The sequence below is a fragment of the Camellia sinensis genome, chromosome 8 (assembly GCF_055761805.1).
Source record: "Camellia sinensis isolate YWXY chromosome 8, ASM5576180v1, whole genome shotgun sequence".
Classification (NCBI taxonomy): domain Eukaryota; kingdom Viridiplantae; phylum Streptophyta; class Magnoliopsida; order Ericales; family Theaceae; genus Camellia; species Camellia sinensis.
In genome coordinates, this window is record NC_138968.1 from 142,754,799 (window position 1) to 142,775,071 (window position 20,273).

Below are 20,273 nucleotides of genomic sequence, written 5' to 3' on the forward strand. Positions count from 1 at the left end.
CTCCTCAATGGTTAGAGGGTTAAGTTCCAGAGGTCTGGATTAGGGTTAGCCATAGTGTATCTATTCTATCTCTATATCTCCCTCTCTTTGTGTATAAGTGTGTGTTTATCCTTACTTTTGTGCACAAACACCTAGTTTTACACCTTACCTTGGTTGCTGAGGAGCCATTAGGTTGTTCTTGAAGTTTTGAGCTAGTTTTGAGCTAAGGAAAGCAGTTGGAGTGCTGTTCTTGAAGGGGTCTACAAGGGTAAGAACTTTACCTTTAAATGCCCCATTTTTGTATAGTCTTTTTGCCTACCTTGCATCTGTTTTTGAGCTTAGTGTATAACATATAAAAGTCTTTTTTTTACTTGCTTAAAATAATTGTTTAAGGTTGCTTTGAGCTTTGGGGTTGTTTGACCCCTCTTAGGCCTTGTTTGGCCCCCCATTTTGTGTTATTTTGGTGAGCTCCGGGACCATCTTGTTTGGGCCTCCTCACCACTGAAATCTTGAGGGATTTACGTGGTGGGGATAGTGCTTTAAGGTCCTAAGAAGGAGAGGGGCATCCCCTCTCCTTGTTGCCTTCAAAAAGTGCCATTTTAGCCTCATGTGTAAGCACCATTTTTAAGTTCATGTTGGCCATGTCTTAAGTGTTATTTGTGCTTATTTTGTTATGATATAGCACTATTTTTAGTTGGTTTAGACACACCATGCATGCTTAGCATACTTGTCTTGTAATGCTATGAATTTGCCTTAACATGCTTTGTGCTTTGAGCCTTGTTATAGCATGATTTTGGCCAAGCTTTGTGAAACTTTTATGCATGATTTAGTACGCTTTAGCTCTATTTTTAATTGCTTTGGCCATGCTTGACATGCTTTGTATAGCCACCTTGCATTTTGGCTTGCTAGCCTCGGGTGTGTGAATGTTGAGTATACATTGCTTGGCTCGTTTCAGTGGTTTGGCACCACTATAGCATCATTTCAGTCCCCATGGTATGCTTGTATGCTTGCATTTGATGCTCCTTTAATGCTTTAAAAAGTTGTAGTCTTGTGCTCCATGTTTGGCCTCTTTTGTATGCTTCCATGTGTAGGCCACTTAGATGCTATCTAGGTGTGTCCTTAGCTTTGTTTAGGTCTGCCTTGGGACTATTCTAAGTCCTCTTAGCCTTGTGAGGCTTGGTTGGCATGGCCATGGCTTAAGCCCCTTGGCTTACCTTGAGTTTTGGACATCGTTGAATGCTTAGCTTGTCTTGTTTGCTTGGTTTGGCACCTTTTATAACATGGTTTCAGAGCTTAGTATGCATGCCATTAGTCCATGATTGTCCTCTTTTAAGTGTGCTTAAAAGTCGCTCTTTAATGCCTAGGTGTTGAACCATGTGTGCATGCATGTTTGTATGTCATTTTGCCTCCATTTCCTTGGTATTTGGCCACTGTTTTGGGCTTATTTGAGAGCTGCCCAAATTGGTATAAGACCATCCATCGCATGTTGTGGCATGCTCACCTTGTGTGTTGATTGCATACTTGGCTTATCATGTGTTGTTGCATGTTTAAGTGACATTATATTTGGCATGCATCTTATGTTAAGTTGCCTTGCATACTTGCATGTGTTATGCCTCACATGTTGTCACATGATTGAATCAAGTCATACACTTGTTTGCATGCTTGTCCTTGCATCTTGTAATATGCTAGTTGCCTTGGTAGCATCATTGCTTGTTTGCATGTTCATATGGCATGCTAGGCTTGCATGCTTAGGTTGCATCTTCCATGCATTCCTCGCCTCTTGATTAACCATGACAGAGGTTAGGATTCATTGGGTGTTTGGTGTGCATTACATTTGATATCAAATACACAACTTGGTTCCTTAGGCCATCATGCATTGAAATGCGCGATTAGTGGTCCGAGAATCGAGTACTATCCCTCTTTGAGTCATAAACATGATAAGGGGTGTGTTGGTGCACACATTTGCTTGAAATGCATTGCCATGCCTTGTTTTGCCCTCTGCTGCTGTCAAAACAGGTTCTGCAGGAAGCTTTGGCCGGTCGACTACATCAAGTGCCGATCGACCAATTATTGATGGCCGATAACTCCATAGATGGTTGATGACCACTTCTATTTGGCCGGTGACCATTCCTCATGGCCGGTGGCATTCCCCAGTGTTCATAAGGTATACCTTGGGAATTGTGCCATTTTTAAAGGAGCAGAGCAGGGTAAACAGAGGCAGCTTGTACATGGCATTGGATTTCCAGGCGAAGCCAATCCGAGCACGTGTGCATCCCTCTTCCCGAGGTCTTTTAATGCTTTCCTTAGCCTAATTGATTTGTTAATTAATTAGGTGGTCTGTGAATTATTTAATTAGCTTGTAGGTTAATTAAAGTGTATTATTCTTTTGGTCCCTCCGAGTGAGGGCGAATTTGTAATAAGTGTGGGTGCGTGTGTGCATGTCTTCCAACCCCCACTTATTTCTCCCTTTTACTTACCTGCTTTGATGGTTAGTATTAGGGCATGTTTAATTTAGCATCCTTATGCTATGCATTCGTGCATCCATTCATTCGTATTGCATGCACTGGGCTCGGCGCATCATACTAACTGCATAGTATTTCAAATCTAACTTTAATACGTGTTACTTGTTGCATTCCACATGCCACTCTTAGATTAGTCGAGCCTATTCTAGATTGCATTTCGTATGTGATGCATTAGCCATTTAACATGGACTTGGATCATACATTTGATTACTAACATGTTCATTGTTTTGGCTTGGAGTACACTGTAAGTGTTTTATGCTTTAGCATCTCGCATGAGTGTGAATGTTAACATGACAGCATGCTTACCATGTGGCTATATGCTTATGTGATATATTTGCCTGAATGCCTGTGGGTGAAGGTTGGATTGTTTGAGTTGGAACAACTCCTTGAAATCCGTGTTTTAGCATACTTGCGAGTAGCAAATTTCAAACCGATTTTCAAACAAATGGATATGCGATGCTTTGTTCCAAATTGGGCGATCTAGTCTATACTTTGTGTTGTGCGCATCACATAGTAAATCTAGGCTAATAACCGGAATAAGAACGCATAATGTTTTCAAAACAAGATATCATGGTTAGTAGAGGCCGATCTTCGGATCGGGCGAGAAATGGTGCTCATAGCTGACCTTCCCCAATCATACCTAAGCTCCCGAGCCGAGGCAACTCTGGTGATGACGGACGCGTGGCCTTAGGCAAACGAGTCAGGGTTTCCTAAATTCCCCCAAAATAAAATATTTAGGTGGCAACCCTGTATCTGGCAATGCAGTCCATGTTTGGAACTTCTTTACAAAAATCTGTTTTTCAAAACGATTTGCCGGATTTGGACTCTTTGGTTCAGATTAAGAACCGTGACAATTTGAGTCCGAACTATAGTAAGCCCAAATGAACAAATCGGGATTTCCCTCCCAGGACCTTCGGGGACGTCTACACCCTCCTCGAAACAAAGCCTTTTTTGCAAGTGGTAGATGTTTTCTGGTCTACAACTCCATTGCCTTTACTGCTCACACCAACATATTTTCCCAAATTATTCTGTATGGACTGAACCAAATTGGGCCTGAGTCTGGACTGGGCCACACTATCATCCAACTTCAACCTCTCCCTATTATTTGATCCACTAGGCAAAGGCCCAACCTGCACCCCCTCAAGTAATACTTCAAGATTAATATTTGATCTTCCCTCCTCTGGCCCACACCACTTTGTAAAAAGCCCAAAAGAGCCTATAGCCCCGTTTGGAATTTGAATATTGTTCATCATTTCCTGTTGTGAGTTGACTACTTGAACCATACCTTCCTCCTTGGAGCATGCACCTATGCCATCATACCCCGTGCCTCCCTGTAGAACACCTTCGACTACTGCATACTTACCATCATCATCCCTACCCAACACATCTAGTCTGTCTGGCTCTGTCTCCAACACTCTACTCACCTCATCAAAGCCACCCCTCATGACCTCCTCCCTTACTAAAAAAGTTTTCTGGGCACTCCTCATACAACCTCCATTGCCAGATAGCTGATCCACCTCTTCTTGATCTTTGGATGGAAGAAGAACAAGGTCTTTTTCCCTACTAGAACTTGAACTCGGACATAAACAACTTGGTAATTCCTCGCAGACCCTCACAGGATAAAGAGTTCTTTTACATTCCAAGTAAACAGTCGTGTTGATCATCTTCATGCACCTCGTTATTACTCGAACTCTGCCTTGCTGAAAGGTTTGAGGATTATTAACATCCTCTTCAAGTTGGACCACCATCCCCCAATGACTAGCTATATTGCAAAAGGTAATGACACTCCAAAGATTGATTGGGATACCAAAGCAACACAGCCAAACACACCTCTGCTGCTCTACAAAGTGACCTTTCCCCCATTCTTCAACTGAATCACACCATTCCTGGCACCACGTACCCAGCTTAGCCTTCACTTCCTTCATCTGTTGACCCTTTTGTATAACTCTGCTCTAAACTCTTTGAAGGCTAGAAAACTGCACAATTTCACAACTAAGCTTTCGTACCTCCACCCATTTCCTTCCTCGTAAGTCTTGATCACCACCTTCTTCCCTTCACTTGCTCCTCCACTTACCAGTGCCTTAGCATATGACCTCTTTCCTCCCTGAAACTGCCTCTATTGCACTTGAAGTAGCTATTGGATCCTTGTCCCAGCTTCGTTTCTGCAAAGCCCCCTCTGCACCATTGGAACAGAACTTTGGGATTTTTGATACTTTGCTCTTTTCACCATCAAAGCCCTATTATCGCACCACAGACCATCTGCCTTCTGAATCGCTATCTCTGCTGCCATTTCACAATCGTACCTAACAAAACCAAATCTAGATCTTGTTGCTTGCCTTCTTTTCCTTGGGATGAACACATCTTTTACAATACCAAACTTACGAAAAAGAGTGAACAACCCTTTAGGATCCATTGACTCTGGGATGTTATCCACGAAAATGGTAATTAGTCCTTGCTCCTTCCGAGATCCTCTCTACCAACCCGTATTCTTTCTCTTTCGTATTATTGGGTTCCATCCACCTTCTCTCTCGTTTGAGCTCATCTTGTTTGTTAGTGGAGGGGAGGTCTTGTTCAATTGAATCTTTAAATCTATCTAATGTCTCTCTAGAATAGGTGCAATATCACTTCTCATTTACCACCATTAAGTCAATATTGCAACCATTGATGATTTATCATCCAATTCTTCATTCTGTTGACGCAAATAAACAAAAATTCAATATGAACAAATCATGGATTTGGGATGGGGAGAGTTGGCAGCCATTAGTGTGGAAAAAATTGTTGGATACGAGAGAGGGAGGGGGTTGGGGGGAAGTGGATGTGGTTATAAGTGTCAACTTGTTATTTGTTACATAATCATCTAAGGTTCAACTCCCTTGTCACATTATTGAGGGTTTAAAATTATAAGTTTTAACATTTCTCCTTCTTGAATCCCCCCTTTAAATAAACTAATTTAGAATTTTTGTATATAAATTATGTTCGTATAGCATAATAATCACTTAAGTTGTATTTAGATTATGAATTTGAGTAGAGATTTAAAAACAAAAAAGAAAAATGTAGGTGAAATGTGAATGAAATATAACTACATTTCACCACTTTTTCTTTTTTCTTTCCAAATCTCTACTCAATCCATGATCCAACCAAACACATCCTTAATTAACCTCATGTTTTTGGTAATGATCAATATTATGGTCATGTACCTGACACAAGAAAACGTTCCGTATCTTCAATCCAAATAAATTTTTGTCATATAATGATACATCTGAAAAACTATCTTGTGACCAAATAGCTACCGGTATTGATATCATTCATTATTGTACTTTAATCATAAACTATACAAATTAGTACTATTGGATAAAAGTATCTGATATCATTATAAAGAGTAATCAAATGAAGTCCTATTAATCAACATATCTAATCTGCTGAGTCTAAGTCCTAACATTTTATTAAGGCACGCAGAGAGCACTAATTTTTATTTTCTTTGAAGAACCACAACAATAGTATGCATCGTGACAAAATCATATTACTCTATATAAAGCCCAGGGACAATGCAGAATTCATTGCACCTCCCAACTCACAGTTTATCAGTCTCCTTTCCTACCTCTTGGCAGAAGAACCATGGATTCCAAAAACCAGCAGCTGTACCGATCCATCTTCTTTGCTTTGCTATTCATATTGGGAACTTTGGCTTCTCAAGCTGCATCTCGTTCCCTTCAAGAGGAATCAATGTATGAGAGGCACGAGCAATGGATGACTAGCTTTGGCCGTGTCTACAAGGACACTGCTGAGAAGGAGGAACGTTTCAAGATATTCAAGGCCAACGTGGAAATGATAGATTCTTTTAACAAAGCCTCAAACAAGCCTTACAAGCTTGGTGTTAATCAATTTGCAGATCTTACAAACGAAGAGTTCAAATTGCGCAATAGGTTCAAGAGTCATGTCTGCACCGTAGCTAAGCGGCTATTCAAATATGAGAATGTGACTGCAGTGCCAGCTACCATGGACTGGAGGAAGAAAGGTGCTGTAACACCTGTTAAGGACCAAGGCCAATGTGGTAAGTAATAATTTTTAGATCGCAATGCATACAAGAAAAGTGACTGTGATGTTAGTTATTTTCTAATTCTTTCATCTGTTATCAACATATAGGATGTTGTTGGGCATTTTCGGCTGTGGCAGCCATGGAAGGAATTAACCAATTAACAACTCATAAGTTAGTCTCGCTATCTGAGCAAGAGCTAGTTGATTGTGACGTATCTGGCGAAGACCAAGGTTGCGGGGGTGGTCTAATGGATGAGGCCTTTAAATTCATTGAACAAAACAATGGCCTGACCACCGAAACAAACTACCCATACAAGGGAACTGATGACACTTGCAACAAAAACAAAGCAGCAAACCATGCAGCCAAGATAACTGGGTATGAAGATGTGCCTGCCAACAGTGAGAGTGCACTACTTAAGGCTGTTGCTAATCAACCTATCTCTGTTGCCATTGATGCGAGTGGATCTGACTTCCAATTCTACTCAAGTGGAGTCTTTACAGGAACCTGTGGCACTCAACTAGACCATGGTGTCACTGCTGTTGGTTATGGGGCTGCTGCTGACGGGACTAAGTATTGGCTTGTTAAAAACTCATGGGGCACGGGATGGGGTGAAGCTGGATATATAAGGATGCAGAGAGACATCGATGCTCAGGAAGGCCTATGTGGCATTGCAATGATGGCTTCATACCCCACTGCATAAGGTTTAAAAATGAAAGAAGTCCCTATGTAGAATAATGTGTATGGCTTGTTAATCCTACTATTTCTCAGCTTGTTTATAGCTATTGCAAAGCTTAATGTATTTCCTATATGGAATCAATGTAAAATTAATGTTAGTCTTGATTAATATGGACAACTTATCAATTTCTTTCCATGAATTCACTTGCTGATATAGCTATAAGGGCTTGTGCCCTAGGCAATTGAGAACAAAAGCATTTGAAAACCATCAGTTCTTCATAAAACAAAAACAACCAAAACCAATTATAACAGCCAGTCCAACAATAATTAATGTAACCACCAAAGTTACCAGGAGAGTGAAGTCAGTCATTGCATCCAATATTTGTCCCTCAGTTTGAAATTTAGTCAATCAAAAATTATTTTCCTAAAGTTTCTTCAGAATAATGAAAATTGATACAACCTAGAAAGTTGTTAATCTAATAGCAGGGCAGATTTCAGGGGTGAAAAGGTGGGAAAAATCATTTTGGGTACTTATTAGTTTCCTAGTTTCGAGTCATTGGGATCAACATTTCAAGGCTTTGGGGAAAAAAAAATTTGGTTTGAAATTAAGAAATTTCCCATCTTTATGAAATTTCACATTTTCAAGTAAAACAAAATGAGTTTGAAATTGAGAAATTTCTCAGTTTCAAAAAATTGGGATCAACATTTTGCCTTTTGATAGTGAATAATTTATCACATGCGAATTTATTTTTGTCCCAGAGGTCGGACAATTTTTGCCGCAAAATAATTAAAATACCCTCATCAGGATAATTTATCCAGTCATAATCTATCTATGAAACAAACATGACCTTAGATTTAGGCCTTAATGACTTAGTACAGATCCATGCAACCTTATAACTAACATGATTATGAAGATGATAAAAATAAAGCTTGAGGAACCCAAATCATGCATCTGATATAAATTACAATGGATATGGGCATTGCCTGTGATATTCAAGTCCACCTTGTAATGGCATTTTGTGCTTGATTGTTGCTCAAATATGAATGAAATATAAGTTATTTATTTATTTATTCATTTCTCTTTTTCTTTTTAAATCTCTATCCAAATGCATGATCTAAATATAGTGTTAATGATTTCTCTTTGGACTGGTTGGCAATAGAAGTGGATAGACAGATGGCGGTACTATGTTAGGATTTTTGATGAGGTTTAGAGGCTTCAAAAAGGTAAATTAAGGCTCACATATTTTTGGGTGGTAAAAGTAAAAAAATTGAATCAACTTTGGTCTGTAGAGCTCCAAATTATAATAATTTTGCCATTTAATTTTTTACACTGGTTCAATTTTGTCCAATTAATAACATTTGTTAATAAAATGAGACAAAAAATAAAGGACAAAATAGTTCATTAAAAAAAGAATAGACTATTTTAAATTGGATGAGAACCCATCAGTCACTTTGAGGAGAATGAATGAACTATTTTGTTCCTTGATTTTAGTCAAATTTGTAAAAAGGAATTATCAATTGAACTAAGTTGATATAATTTGAACAACTCAAAGGTAAAATTGATGAATTAAAACTATAAAAATCAAATTGGCATACGAGGTAAACTAAGAAGAAAAATGACGACTTTTCTTTTTGAGCTGATAGTGAGGGCATTTCCTTTTTATTTGCGGACACATAAATCAAGCAGAAAAATAAACTAATCATCACCATCTTTGTAGGCCAAGTGGATATGTATTTACCTCAATCTTAATGTCAGACATCCAGTTTCTATGAAAAGAAAAGGAAAAAAGAACATTAACATAGAGAAATCCAATAACAAAATGGAGGTGTGTTATGTTAACCAAATGAAGTATATGTCTTGAAAACCTTTTGCATGTTCTTTTGCGCCTTTTTTTTTTTTGTTTTCCTTATTATTGTCTAGAGGTGCAAAAAAGCTATCATATAGTAGGCCTGTTGATTAAAAAAAATATATTTATTGGATTAGAAAAAATCTTGGTTACAAAACAAAGTAGTGTTCTTGAACTGTGATTTGTACATATTTACGGGTTATTTGGGATGTCCTAAATAAATGTACTTTTTAAATTTTTGGACTAAAAAGTTGAGGAAAAAAATATAGTTGTTTGGGTTAACTTTTTGACTTTTTATGGAAAAATGTGTATTAAAAAATTATGTAAATTAGTGTGTAGGAGAAAATTATGATTGAGAGTTGTGCAGCCGTACTTTTTGATTTTTGGTGAATAGTGATAATTTTTTAACTTTTTGAGTAACTTTTTAACTTTTTAGGCACATGCCAAACTTGGCCTTAGTCATGCACAAGAAGTCAATTTTGGGAACTTAGCAGACACAAATAATAGACATAAAAAGAAGGGAGACTTATTTATAAGTCTTTTTTCAGACACTTATGGTAGGTTAAGTCTTGTGTAATTTTTTATAGTCTTAAGTCCTATATTTAGATAGAAATGTATTTCATAAGATCCTACATAAACGTAACGTGACGTGACACTTGCATAAACATAACGTAACGTGACACCTATATAAATGTAACGTAACGTGACACCTACATAAACATAATGTAACGTGTCACGTTACGTTTCGCAAACTTAATGAGTTTTTATTTTTTTAAATTGAATATGAAAATATTGCTGGTTTATATTGGTGTCACGTTACATTTCATATAAATATGATCTATGGCAACATTCAATTTCCTATATATAGGAAATTGAATGTTGCCATAAATCATAGGTGTCACGTTACGTTTAGGTAGGTGTCACGTTACGTTACGTTTATGTAGATATGATCTATGGTAAATTACATGTTACCATAGATCACAAGTGTCACGTTACGTTTATGTAGGTATCACATTACGTATGGGTGTCACCTTACGTTACGTTTATATAAATATGATCTATGGTAACATTCAATTTCCTATATATGGTTTTACTATTATTTATGATATTAACAACTAATATTGAGAATAAATATGTTAACAAACTTCCCACAGAACTTATGGGAATATAAGTTTTTTAGTAGGATCATATGTAGCATAAGTCTCCCTAATAGGCCTTATAAATAATTTTTCCTATTATATATAACTCATACTTTAACACAACCTTGACAAATTTTTTATATCATGTAATTAATGTGATATTTTCTATCTAATTTTAAAAATTCACCATTAATAATAAAACAAATAATACTTAAATTCAAAAAAAAAATAAAAATTCAAGAAACAAAGTAAAATACTAGACAAACATAATAAAATTTGCCAATTTTATTAGATTGAATGATCATTAGAATTTAATCTGAATAATAATAAAATTTACAATCAAACAATACAAGGTGAGTCCGGAGATTAATAATCTCACTCCTATGTATACTCCGTCCAATCGAAAGAGAAGACGAAGCAGAGCTCCATGGCTGCCTCTGTAGAGATGTGGAGGGTCTGCACTTCTGCCTCTGATGACTCCCTGGCCTAATCAAGATGGCATTTCTAAGTATGTCTTCATTTTTTTCTTTAATTTATTGGATTTTTGTTAAAAAAAATTTCCCTCAATTTATGATTGATGGAGTTGAGGATCTAATACCCAAATCATAAATACCCTGCTATGTGGGCCCTTGTTGAAACTGGTGATGAGAACTTGCTTCCCATTGGCATGAAACTCATATATGAAGTAGAACAAGTCATTCTTTGCTAATATTCCAAACTTCTTTATTTATTTATTTTTGATAAAGGTGAAATTAAACCCATTAGAATCTGCAGCTTCAAACCCATTGCAATCCTTCACAGCTTGAACAATTTCAAATTCTAAAAAAACTTTTGCTATGCTGCTTGTTGATTATCTTCAATACACTGCAACCAAATAGAGGTCTCATCCATGGTGGTTAATCAAATAGAGTACTGAAAAAACCTCAATGCTCTATTTTATTTTATTTTTTAATCTCATCATATTCATCTTGGATTAACTATCCACTTCAATAAATGATATGAAGTTCTTTTTAGGAAAAATTATTTATAAACTATATTAGAGAGACTTATGCTACATATGATCCTACTAAAAAATTTATGTTCTCATAAGTCTTGTGGGAAGTTTGTTGACACATTTACCCTCAATATTAGTTGTTAATATCATAAATAATAGTAAAACTATATATAGGAAATTGAATGTTATCATAGATCATATCTATATAAACGAACGTAACGTGACACCTACATAAACGTAACGTGACACTTATGAAATTGCATGTTACCATAGATCATATCTACATAAACGTAGCATAACGTGACACCTACATAAACGTAATGTGACACCTATGATCTATGGTAGCATTCAATTTTAAGTTTGCGAAACGTAACGTGACACATTACGTTACGTTTATGTAGGTGTCACGTTACGTTTATGTAAGTGTCACGTTACGTTACGTTTATGTAGGTGTCACGTTACGTTATGTTTATGTAAGTGTCACGTTACGTTACGTTTATGTAGGATCTTGTAAAATACATTCCTATCTAAATAGGACTTGAGACTCCATAAGAAATTACACAAGACTTAACATACCATAAGTGTCTGAAAAAAGACTTATAAATAAATCTCCCTATATAATAAAATATTTTTATATTACGTGATTGTTAATATGTGTTTTTTTTTCTAATTTTGGATATAAATTAATTTTTAAAATAAATTGAGAAAAAAATTAAAATATAAAAAGCTAAAGTTAAAAAAAAAAAAATATTTAAAGGCCAAAATTAAAACTACATAGTTTTGAAGAACATATGCCACTAATCTTTTGTGTCCCCTACATTGCTGTTGCAAAAACAAGTCTTTCACCATTATTTATTGAGAAAATTAGTATAAGGTCCCTCTTTCATTTTTAGTAATGGAAGAGATCCACAATATTATTTTATGATATCTAAGGTCCCTCAACCCCACACCCATATATTACAGAGAAATTTAACTCTCTCAAATCAACTCATCGATCTCTACGTCTTTTTCTCTCTCTAAAATCTCTGACTCTCTCTCTCTTTCTCTTTTCCATTTTCTTCATCGCTTAAGTCTTGAAATTTCCGCACTGTTTCAACAATGGCAAGGGGCACATCGCAGTCCCAAATCATTCGTCTCCTCAACCTCCAGCCCCCGACCCTGTCGCTAAAATGGCCCCCTACAGCTCAGCCCTGGCCACCGCAAGTATGCGTTGCCATCACCTCTGCTCTTCTTCCTCCGCTGGATTCAGCGGTGGCGGCACCGAAAGCAACGTCCTCAGGTTTTACAACGTCTTCAGGTTCAAAAGAAAAATTAGTTGGTTCTATCTCCTCATTGTTGATAAATATATATATATATATATATATGCATATATTGTTTGTGTTGACAGCATTGAATTTCTCTGCAAATTCTGATGGTTTCAGTTTCTTGTATTTCTGTGTCAAGGTGATAACATCATCATTATTAATCGGTTCCATTTGCACAGGTGGTGGTGGAGGAGGTGGAAATGGTTGTCTCTGTTGTTGTTGGTTTTGCTCTTGCTGTTGTCTCACCAACCCAGTTAAAGCTTCCACCATTCTTTCTAACCGATCTATTCTGGCATTAGAAGATTCTGACTCATCTACATTCCTTGCATTAGTGTTCTCCATTGGTCTCTAGTACCCATAGCAGATAGAATATTTCATTCTCAGCATGATAGTTCCTCTGTTGTCTCATCATTTACAGTTCTTGTCTCTTTATATATTCAAAAACACACGCACACATGCACATATGTTTATGCCATGCCCTATTTCTCTTCTAGGACACCCTACAGCTCATATGGACACGTGTGTGAGTAAATTAACTCGTGCGCTCTGATACCACTCTGTCACGACCCAAACCCGCCCCGAAAAGGTTGGCATCGTAACCGGCCAGTAATCTTAGATTACCACAGGCCTTTCTGTACAAAACATACATAACCGGGGCTTGCGGAAGCGAAAACAAAACACTAATAGTCCAAAGAGCTGTGCATTTATATGAACATACATTACATGCCAAAAATGTTAATTTACCCACTACATTACATCACATATAATCAAAATTCATATACAAGACATAGGCTCACGCCACATGTACAACCAAAACCAAGCTTCCTAACGGCCTAGCCCCAACTCGGAGGCATCAAAACACCGGGTAGGCTTCAAAACGGCGGCTCAGCTCGGACTCCGCCTAGGCTTGACTCCCAGAGTGCTCACCTATAAATACATATATACAAACAATGAGCTAAAGCTCAGCAAGTAACATTAAAGTAAAGGGGTAGTGAACGAATCCCACATTTCATATATCCATAAAATAAATCATTCATAAACATAATCATCTCATATCAGAACATACATAATGGCATACTCCATAGAACATAACATTTGTCGTCCAACGACTAGAGTAACCGGTCCCGGACACCGATTAAACACATACCGAGATCTCGTAAACTGGTCCACTTAGGACTATCTATGGATGCCATACTAGATTCGCAAACTGGACATTCGTTCACAGAAAACATTTATCATTTCAAAACCATAACATAACGTAGCACTTTTAAACATAGATCATACTAACATATCTTTACAAAAATGTCACTCACAGTGGGTTTCCAAAACCGGTTGCACGGTCCTCGCCTCTTGACCTGCAATTATCAACATGATAACACATTTCTTCAATACACATTATCATTAAATCACTTAATTCGTGCCATTCTATTCTTCCCTTATTAAATTTCATGTTCATGCGGTGCCAAATGATGCCAATAATATGATAAAATCAAGTAATTCATGCCATATATGAACTGAATACAACCTTCAAAATTTTCCTGAAAATAAGTCCCCCGCTCGAGCGCCACTTTGTCCGCTCGAGCGGACTGCACAATTTTCCAAAACTGCTGGAAGGCCGATTTTCACGCTCGAGCGGGAATACCTCCGCTCGAGCGGACTGCGCGAAAATCTGAAATTCTAAGCTCTTCCAAAGCTTTAACCTTTCCTTTAACAAAAACAACTTCAAAACGATGGAAACCAAGCCCCAAAACACTTGAAAACCACTTGATTTAGACCTTACAACTTCTCAACAAAACCCACATGCATCATGTACAAGATCAAACCATGAATTGAGGTGAAGAATCATAACTATTCATGTAAAAGCTTCATTTCTTCATATCCATGGAGGTTCTTCCTCAAGAATGCCAAATATAAACATAAATCATCTATTCATGCCATACATGCTCAAATTAAACATATTTCTCCTTTCAATCCTCTTATTTAACACGAGATCATTGATGATTCAACCTTATTTCAAGAAAGTAGAGAAGAAATTCTTACCTTAAGCACTTAATTGGAGAAGTTGTAGCTTGATTCTCCTTTTTCCCCCTTCTTCCCCTTTCTCACGAATTCTCCTCTCTCTCTCTCTCTCTCTCTCTCTCTCTCTCTCTCTCTCTCTCTCTCTCTCTCTCTCTCTTTTTCTAGATTTTTCTTTTCTTCTTTTTGAGTCAAAGAGTCAACATCCTTATCTATGTATAGATATATCACAAAAAAATAGAATTGTGCCATAATCTTGAGCCAAACAAGGCTTAACGAATCAGACGAAATTCAGTCCTCAATTTATTTTCCCAAATGGGTCTAAAAATTCCCGGTATCACATAGGCGTGCTCAATTTCGTTTTTTGAACCCATTACGGTCATCAATTTCAATCCCAAAGTTGTAGCCTCAGCAGATATTTTTCTAATTCAAACGGATATTCTTCAATTAATTTCATATGAACACATAATTAATTACTGATAAATATGACACATGTTTTGGGGTCATTACAAATATTGTGATACTTGATTGAAACAAGCCTTTTATGTAAAATTTTAGAATTTGTATCTGATTCAGATTTACCCTGTAATATAAATACATATACATATATCAATTATGACTTTTACTTCTTGATTAATAGTTCCGTTCTCTTTTGTTTTGTTATCTTTTAATAGTTTCCTGACTTTGAATAGATGGATCCATGTAGCAACCCTGAGTATTTGGGACAAAGACTCGTTGAGTTGAGTGAAGTTTTCCTGGTTTTGAGCAGTTCAGGATTTATACGTTTTTCACTTGTGGTATTATATTAATAGCTAGTTAAAAAAAAGGACGAGTCTTGGAAAACTATCACTCAAATATGATGTTGAATTACAGGAAAGTGAAAGTGAAGAAGACATTCTTGATGAAAGTGATGAGAAGGCAGATGAAGAGCATAATTAAGAACCAAAGGTCCCAGTACAACCCGAGCCTGTGGTAAATAAGGCCCCTGAAGTTTCTTCAGCACCTAAAGAGGCAACCAGAGAAAATTTCTTCCAACTTCATTCCTCATCTTTCCTAAATTCTCTTGTTTGCTTATAATTATTGTTTTCCTTTTGCTTTTGAATAATAATGAAGCCTTGTAAATGCACCCTGTAATAAATTACAGATTTATAGTCTAGAAAAATTCTCAACAATTCAAATTTATAGTCCAGAGAAATTCTCAATAATAATAAAGCCTTGTGAACTAGAATTTCTCTGTAAAGTCCAGGAAAAATTTGTCTAGAGAAATTCTCTGTGAAGTCCAGAGAAAATTCGTCCAGAGAAATTCTTTAGATCGAATTTTCCCTGGATCGATGTTAAGGAACCTTAGACATTATGAAAATATTGAGTATCCTTTATACTATAAAATCTTTTGCCAGAGATCTTTAAAAAAAAAATCTGCATTTTACTATGATTTATTTTCTATAGGATTTGATGGGAATTAAGCCCAATTATTAAGACCTATAGAAAGTATATTTTAGGCATTTTATGAATACCTACATCGAGTTTAATGATTAAAATATTATTTTTTTTATTGATTTTACTTAACAAAAACAGACAAATGGTTTAAATTAAAATCAAAAAGATTAGAATTTAAATTGATAAAATTAAGGACTCTTGATTTATTTTGTTACATGGCTCAAACCTTGATGTTTTTTATGTAATTGTCTGAAACAACAATTGTCAGATGCCTTTTTGTTCTCAATTGCTGCTCGGGCATCAGTCATTGGGAGATATAGGATTGCTAATTTGCTATATCAACAAGTGAGTTCAAGGAAAGAAATTAACATGTTGCCCATAATAATCAAGACCATGATTAATTTTATATTGATGCAGTACTATAGGAAGTACACAGTTTTGCAATAGCTACAAACAACTAATAACTGAGAAATAGTAGAATTAATAAGCAATATATATTATTCTACATAGGAATGTCTTTCATTTTTAAATTTTATGCAGTGGGATATGAAGCCATCATCGCAATGCCACATAGGCCTTCCTGAGCATCGATGTCTCTCTGCATCCTTATATATCCAGCTTCACCCCATCCCGTGCCCCATGAGTTTTTAACAAGCCAATACTTGGTCCCGTCAGCACCAGTCCCATAACCAACAGCAGTGACACCATGGTCTAGTTGAGTGCCGCAGGTTCCTGTAAAGACTCCACTTGAGTAGAATTGGAAGTCAGATCCACTTGCATCAATGGCAACAGAGATAGGTTGATTAGCAACAGCCTTACGTAGTGCACTCTCACTGTTGGCAGGCACATCTTCATACCCAGTTATCTTGGCTGCATGGTTTGCTGCTTTGTTTTTGTTGCAAGTGTCATCAGTTCCCTTGTATGGGTAGTTTGTTTCAGTGGTCAGGCCATTGTTCTGTTCAATGAATTTAAAGGCCTCATCCATAAGACCACCCCCGCAACCTTGATCTTCACCGGATACGTCACAATCAACTAGCTCTTGCTCAGATAACGAGATTAACTTACGTGTTGTTAATTGGTTAATTCCTTCCATGGCTGCCACAGCCGAAAATGCCCAGCAACATCCTATATGTTGATAACAAATAAAAGGGTTACAAAACAAGAAGCATCATAGTCATTTTTCTTTTATGCATTGCAGTCTAAAAAATTATTACTTACCACACTGGCCTTGGTCCTTAACAGGTGTTACAGCGCCTTTCTTCCTCCAGTCCATGGTAGCTGGCACTGCACTCACATTTTCATATTTAAAAGGTGTTGTCGAGGAGCATTCGTGACTCTTGAATCTGTTGCGCAGTTTGAACTCTTCATTGGTAAGATCAGCAAATTGATTAACCCCAAGCTTGTAAGGCTTGTTTGAAGCTTTGTTAAAAGATTCTATCATTTCCACGTTGGCCTTGAATATCTTGAAACGTTCCTCCTTCTCAGCAGCATCCTTGTAGACACGGCCAAAGCTAGTCATCCATTGCTCATGCCTCTCATACATTGATTCCTCTTGAAGGGAACGAGATGCAACTTGAGAAGCCAAAGTTCCCAAAATGAATAGCAAGGTGAAAAGGATGGATCGGTACAGCTGCTGGTTTTTGGAATCCATGGTTCTTCTGCTAATTAGAGGTAGGAAAGGAAACTGATAGACTGAGTTGGGAGGTGCAATGAATTCTGCATCGGATTTGGGCTTTATATAGAGTAATATGATTTTGTCACAATGCATACTATTGTTGTGGTTCTTTAATGAAAATAAAAATTATTGCTCTCTACGTGCCTTAATAAAATGTTATGACTTAGACTTAGCACATTATTTATGTTGATTAACAGGATTTCATTTGATTACTCTTTATGATTATGTCAGATATTTGTATCTAATAGTCCTAATTCGTATAGTTTATGGGTAATGTACAATAATGAATGATATCAATGCAGCTAGTTATTTGGTCACAAGATAGTTTTTTAGGTATATCATTATATGACAAAAATTCCTCTGGATTGATGGTACGGAACGTTTCATGACACAGCTTTCTTTTATCAGGTACATGACCATACTATTGATGATTACCAAAAAAATGAGGTTGATTAAGGCTATGATTGGATCATAGATTTGGGTAGAGATTTGAAAAAAAAAAAAAAATGTGGATGAAATGTAGTTATATTTATTCATGTTTCACCTACTTTTTTTTCCTCTCTCTTTCTCTTTTCAAATCTTTATCTAAATTTATGATCCAAACCCAACCTGAGTGGTTATTATGCTATACAAATATAGTTTATATACAAAAATTCTATATCAATTTATTTGAAAATGGAAGGGGGGGGGGGGGGGAGGATTTACAAATGAGAAATGCTAGAAAACTATAATTTTAAACCCATAATAATGTGACAAGGGAATTGGATCTTGTATGGTTGAATATGTGGCAAATTACAAGTTGATACCTATCATGCTATATTATCGTGGGTCAAATTGGCAGAATTTTTTTATAAGTCTCAAAACACTTTCCAAACAGATATATGGTACAAAACATGGAGTGCGATTTTGTTCGCATGTACTATCAAAATATGTGAATAAAATACAAATATTGATTAGCTCGAAAAAATGGAAATCACAATTTTAGTTAGGGCCATCACTTACATTACAGGAAATGCCACTTTTGGCGACCAAAATATTGGTCGCCAAAAGCCCCATTTTTGGTCGCCGAAACAATTAGCGACTAAAATATTTTGTCGCCAAACTAGTCGCCTATACCCTGTCGGCGATAGTATTGGCAACTAAACTATTTTTGGTCGCTGAAAGTGAACGTTTTGGCTACTAAACTCTGGTTAGTCGGCAAAGGTTATCTTTTGGCGACTAAAATATTAGTCGCCAAAAGTGAACATTCGGCTACCAAACTCTGAGTAGTCGGGAAAGGGTATATTTTGGCGACTAAATATTTAGTCGCCAAAAGTGTTCAAATAAAATAAATTAAATTTTCAGCGACTAAAACTTTTTGTCGGGAATAAGTTTTAGTCACAACATTACTACATTTAGGGACTAAAGAATTTAGTCGCCAAAAATATTATTTTTCATTTTATTAAACTTTTGGCTACTAACCATTTAGTCACTAAAAGTTCTACCTTAGGCGTGGTGACTTTTGCCGACTAAAACTGTTCGTAGCCAAAAACCTATTAAGATTCATTTCTTTACTTTTTGCCACCAAAAGTTTTAGTCGCCAAATGATACCCTTTTTTCCGTGACTAAAAAATTTAGTAGCCAATAGTTTATTTCTCTCATTCTCAAATTTTTTAGCTACTAATTATTTGGTGGCAAAAACATTTTGGATTATGTTTTTGCTACTAAATTATTAGTAGGCAAAACTTTTGATTACCTATTTGGCTACCAAAACATTTGGTGGCCAAATAATTTTCTGTTTTTTTTTTTTTTTTAAAAAAAATTGTAAACAACCTGTATTCATTTATATTACATGTACCCTGTATAAACAATATAATCCATCAACACTAAAATATATTATCAACCATTAAAGCATTCAACATAATACATGAATAACCATGATTTAAATCCATACATAATACATGAATAACCAACGTCAATAATTTAAATTACAACCTGTAAACATAATACTTTCTATTACATTTGTAATTAATACAGCAATGATACACAAACACCAGAGAAAATCAGACCAGCCACCTACAACGAGGAAGATTAGTGATTTGAAGCAGCTTAATTACGTCCTATAGCACCCAAAGCAAGAGAGATTTAGTCTTCTGTCCAGCTCTGCTCAACAATTTCACGCACCCTCCGGTTGTATTCACGCTTGTTGTCACGCCCCCAAACCGCCCCTAGTAGTTTGGTGCCGTGATGGCCAGTAATCCGAGATTACCGAAGGCCGACTTACGAGAATCAAACACAATCAGAGTATAAAATATGGGGCTTACAAGTGCGGAAGCAACATATATACATATACTGAATCTAAATAGTCCATGAGAGCCGTGCTTAAGTCCAATGAAATGACATACATTTTTACAAAGTCTTACAACTTAGATACAATAAGGGAACGAGATACAAAATACATCTTGACCAAAAGGCTTCTCAAGCCGACATATACAAGTACACATGAATTATAGGCTAAGAAGCATAATCTTCAAGATGGTACAAAATGCTAATCCAAAACACGTCGGCAATGCACCCAAAAACACATCGGCTACACGTCTAGGCCTCATTGCCTTCTTGCTCATCACCTACATATATATAGAGAGGGTGAGCTTGGGTACTCAGTGAATG

At 36.5% G+C, this 20,273-nt stretch overlaps 2 protein-coding genes and 1 long non-coding RNA gene across 4 annotated transcripts; 2 read left to right on the top strand and 1 right to left on the bottom strand.

Annotated features, from left to right (window-relative positions):
* Nucleotides 1–6,116: 6,116 nt before the first annotated feature.
* LOC114279821 (senescence-specific cysteine protease SAG39-like) lies at nt 6,117–7,237 on the top strand. The gene is made up of 2 exons (XM_028222107.2): nt 6,117–6,552; nt 6,645–7,237. Exons 1-2 carry the CDS (start codon nt 6,117–6,119, stop codon nt 7,235–7,237), a joined length of 1,029 nt encoding a protein of 342 aa, XP_028077908.2.
* Nucleotides 7,238–12,177: 4,940 nt separating this feature from the next.
* On the top strand, nt 12,178–15,740 carry LOC145797162 (uncharacterized). Of its 2 annotated transcripts, none has more exons than XR_014338348.1 (3): nt 12,178–12,489; nt 15,187–15,251; nt 15,386–15,740. It is a non-coding gene; the product is annotated as an uncharacterized LOC145797162 (long non-coding RNA). The 2 variants fall into 2 exon arrangements; XR_014338347.1 differs by having other exon boundaries at nt 12,190–12,489; nt 15,187–15,256.
* Nucleotides 15,741–16,299: 559 nt separating this feature from the next.
* On the bottom strand, nt 16,300–17,717 carry LOC114279822 (senescence-specific cysteine protease SAG39-like). The gene is made up of 2 exons (XM_028222108.2): nt 17,168–17,717; nt 16,300–17,074 (listed from the first exon to the last, which is right to left on the bottom strand). The coding sequence occupies exons 1-2, from the start codon at nt 17,715–17,717 to the stop codon at nt 16,482–16,484; spliced, it is 1,143 nt and encodes a 380-aa protein (XP_028077909.2). The 3' UTR covers nt 16,300–16,481.
* Nucleotides 17,718–20,273: the final 2,556 nt, after the last annotated feature.

Coding starts and splice junctions, on each gene's coding strand:
- LOC114279821 (XM_028222107.2), top strand. CDS start 6,117: ATGGATTCCAAAAACCAGCAGCTGTACCGATCCATCTTCTTTGCTTTG. Junction 6,553..6,644: donor TAAGGACCAAGGCCAATGTG/GTAAGTAATAAT, acceptor ATCAACATATAG/GATGTTGTTGGGCATTTTCG.
- LOC114279822 (XM_028222108.2), bottom strand. CDS start 17,717: ATGCATTGTGACAAAATCATATTACTCTATATAAAGCCCAAATCCGAT. Junction 17,075..17,167: donor TAAGGACCAAGGCCAGTGTG/GTAAGTAATAAT, acceptor ATCAACATATAG/GATGTTGCTGGGCATTTTCG.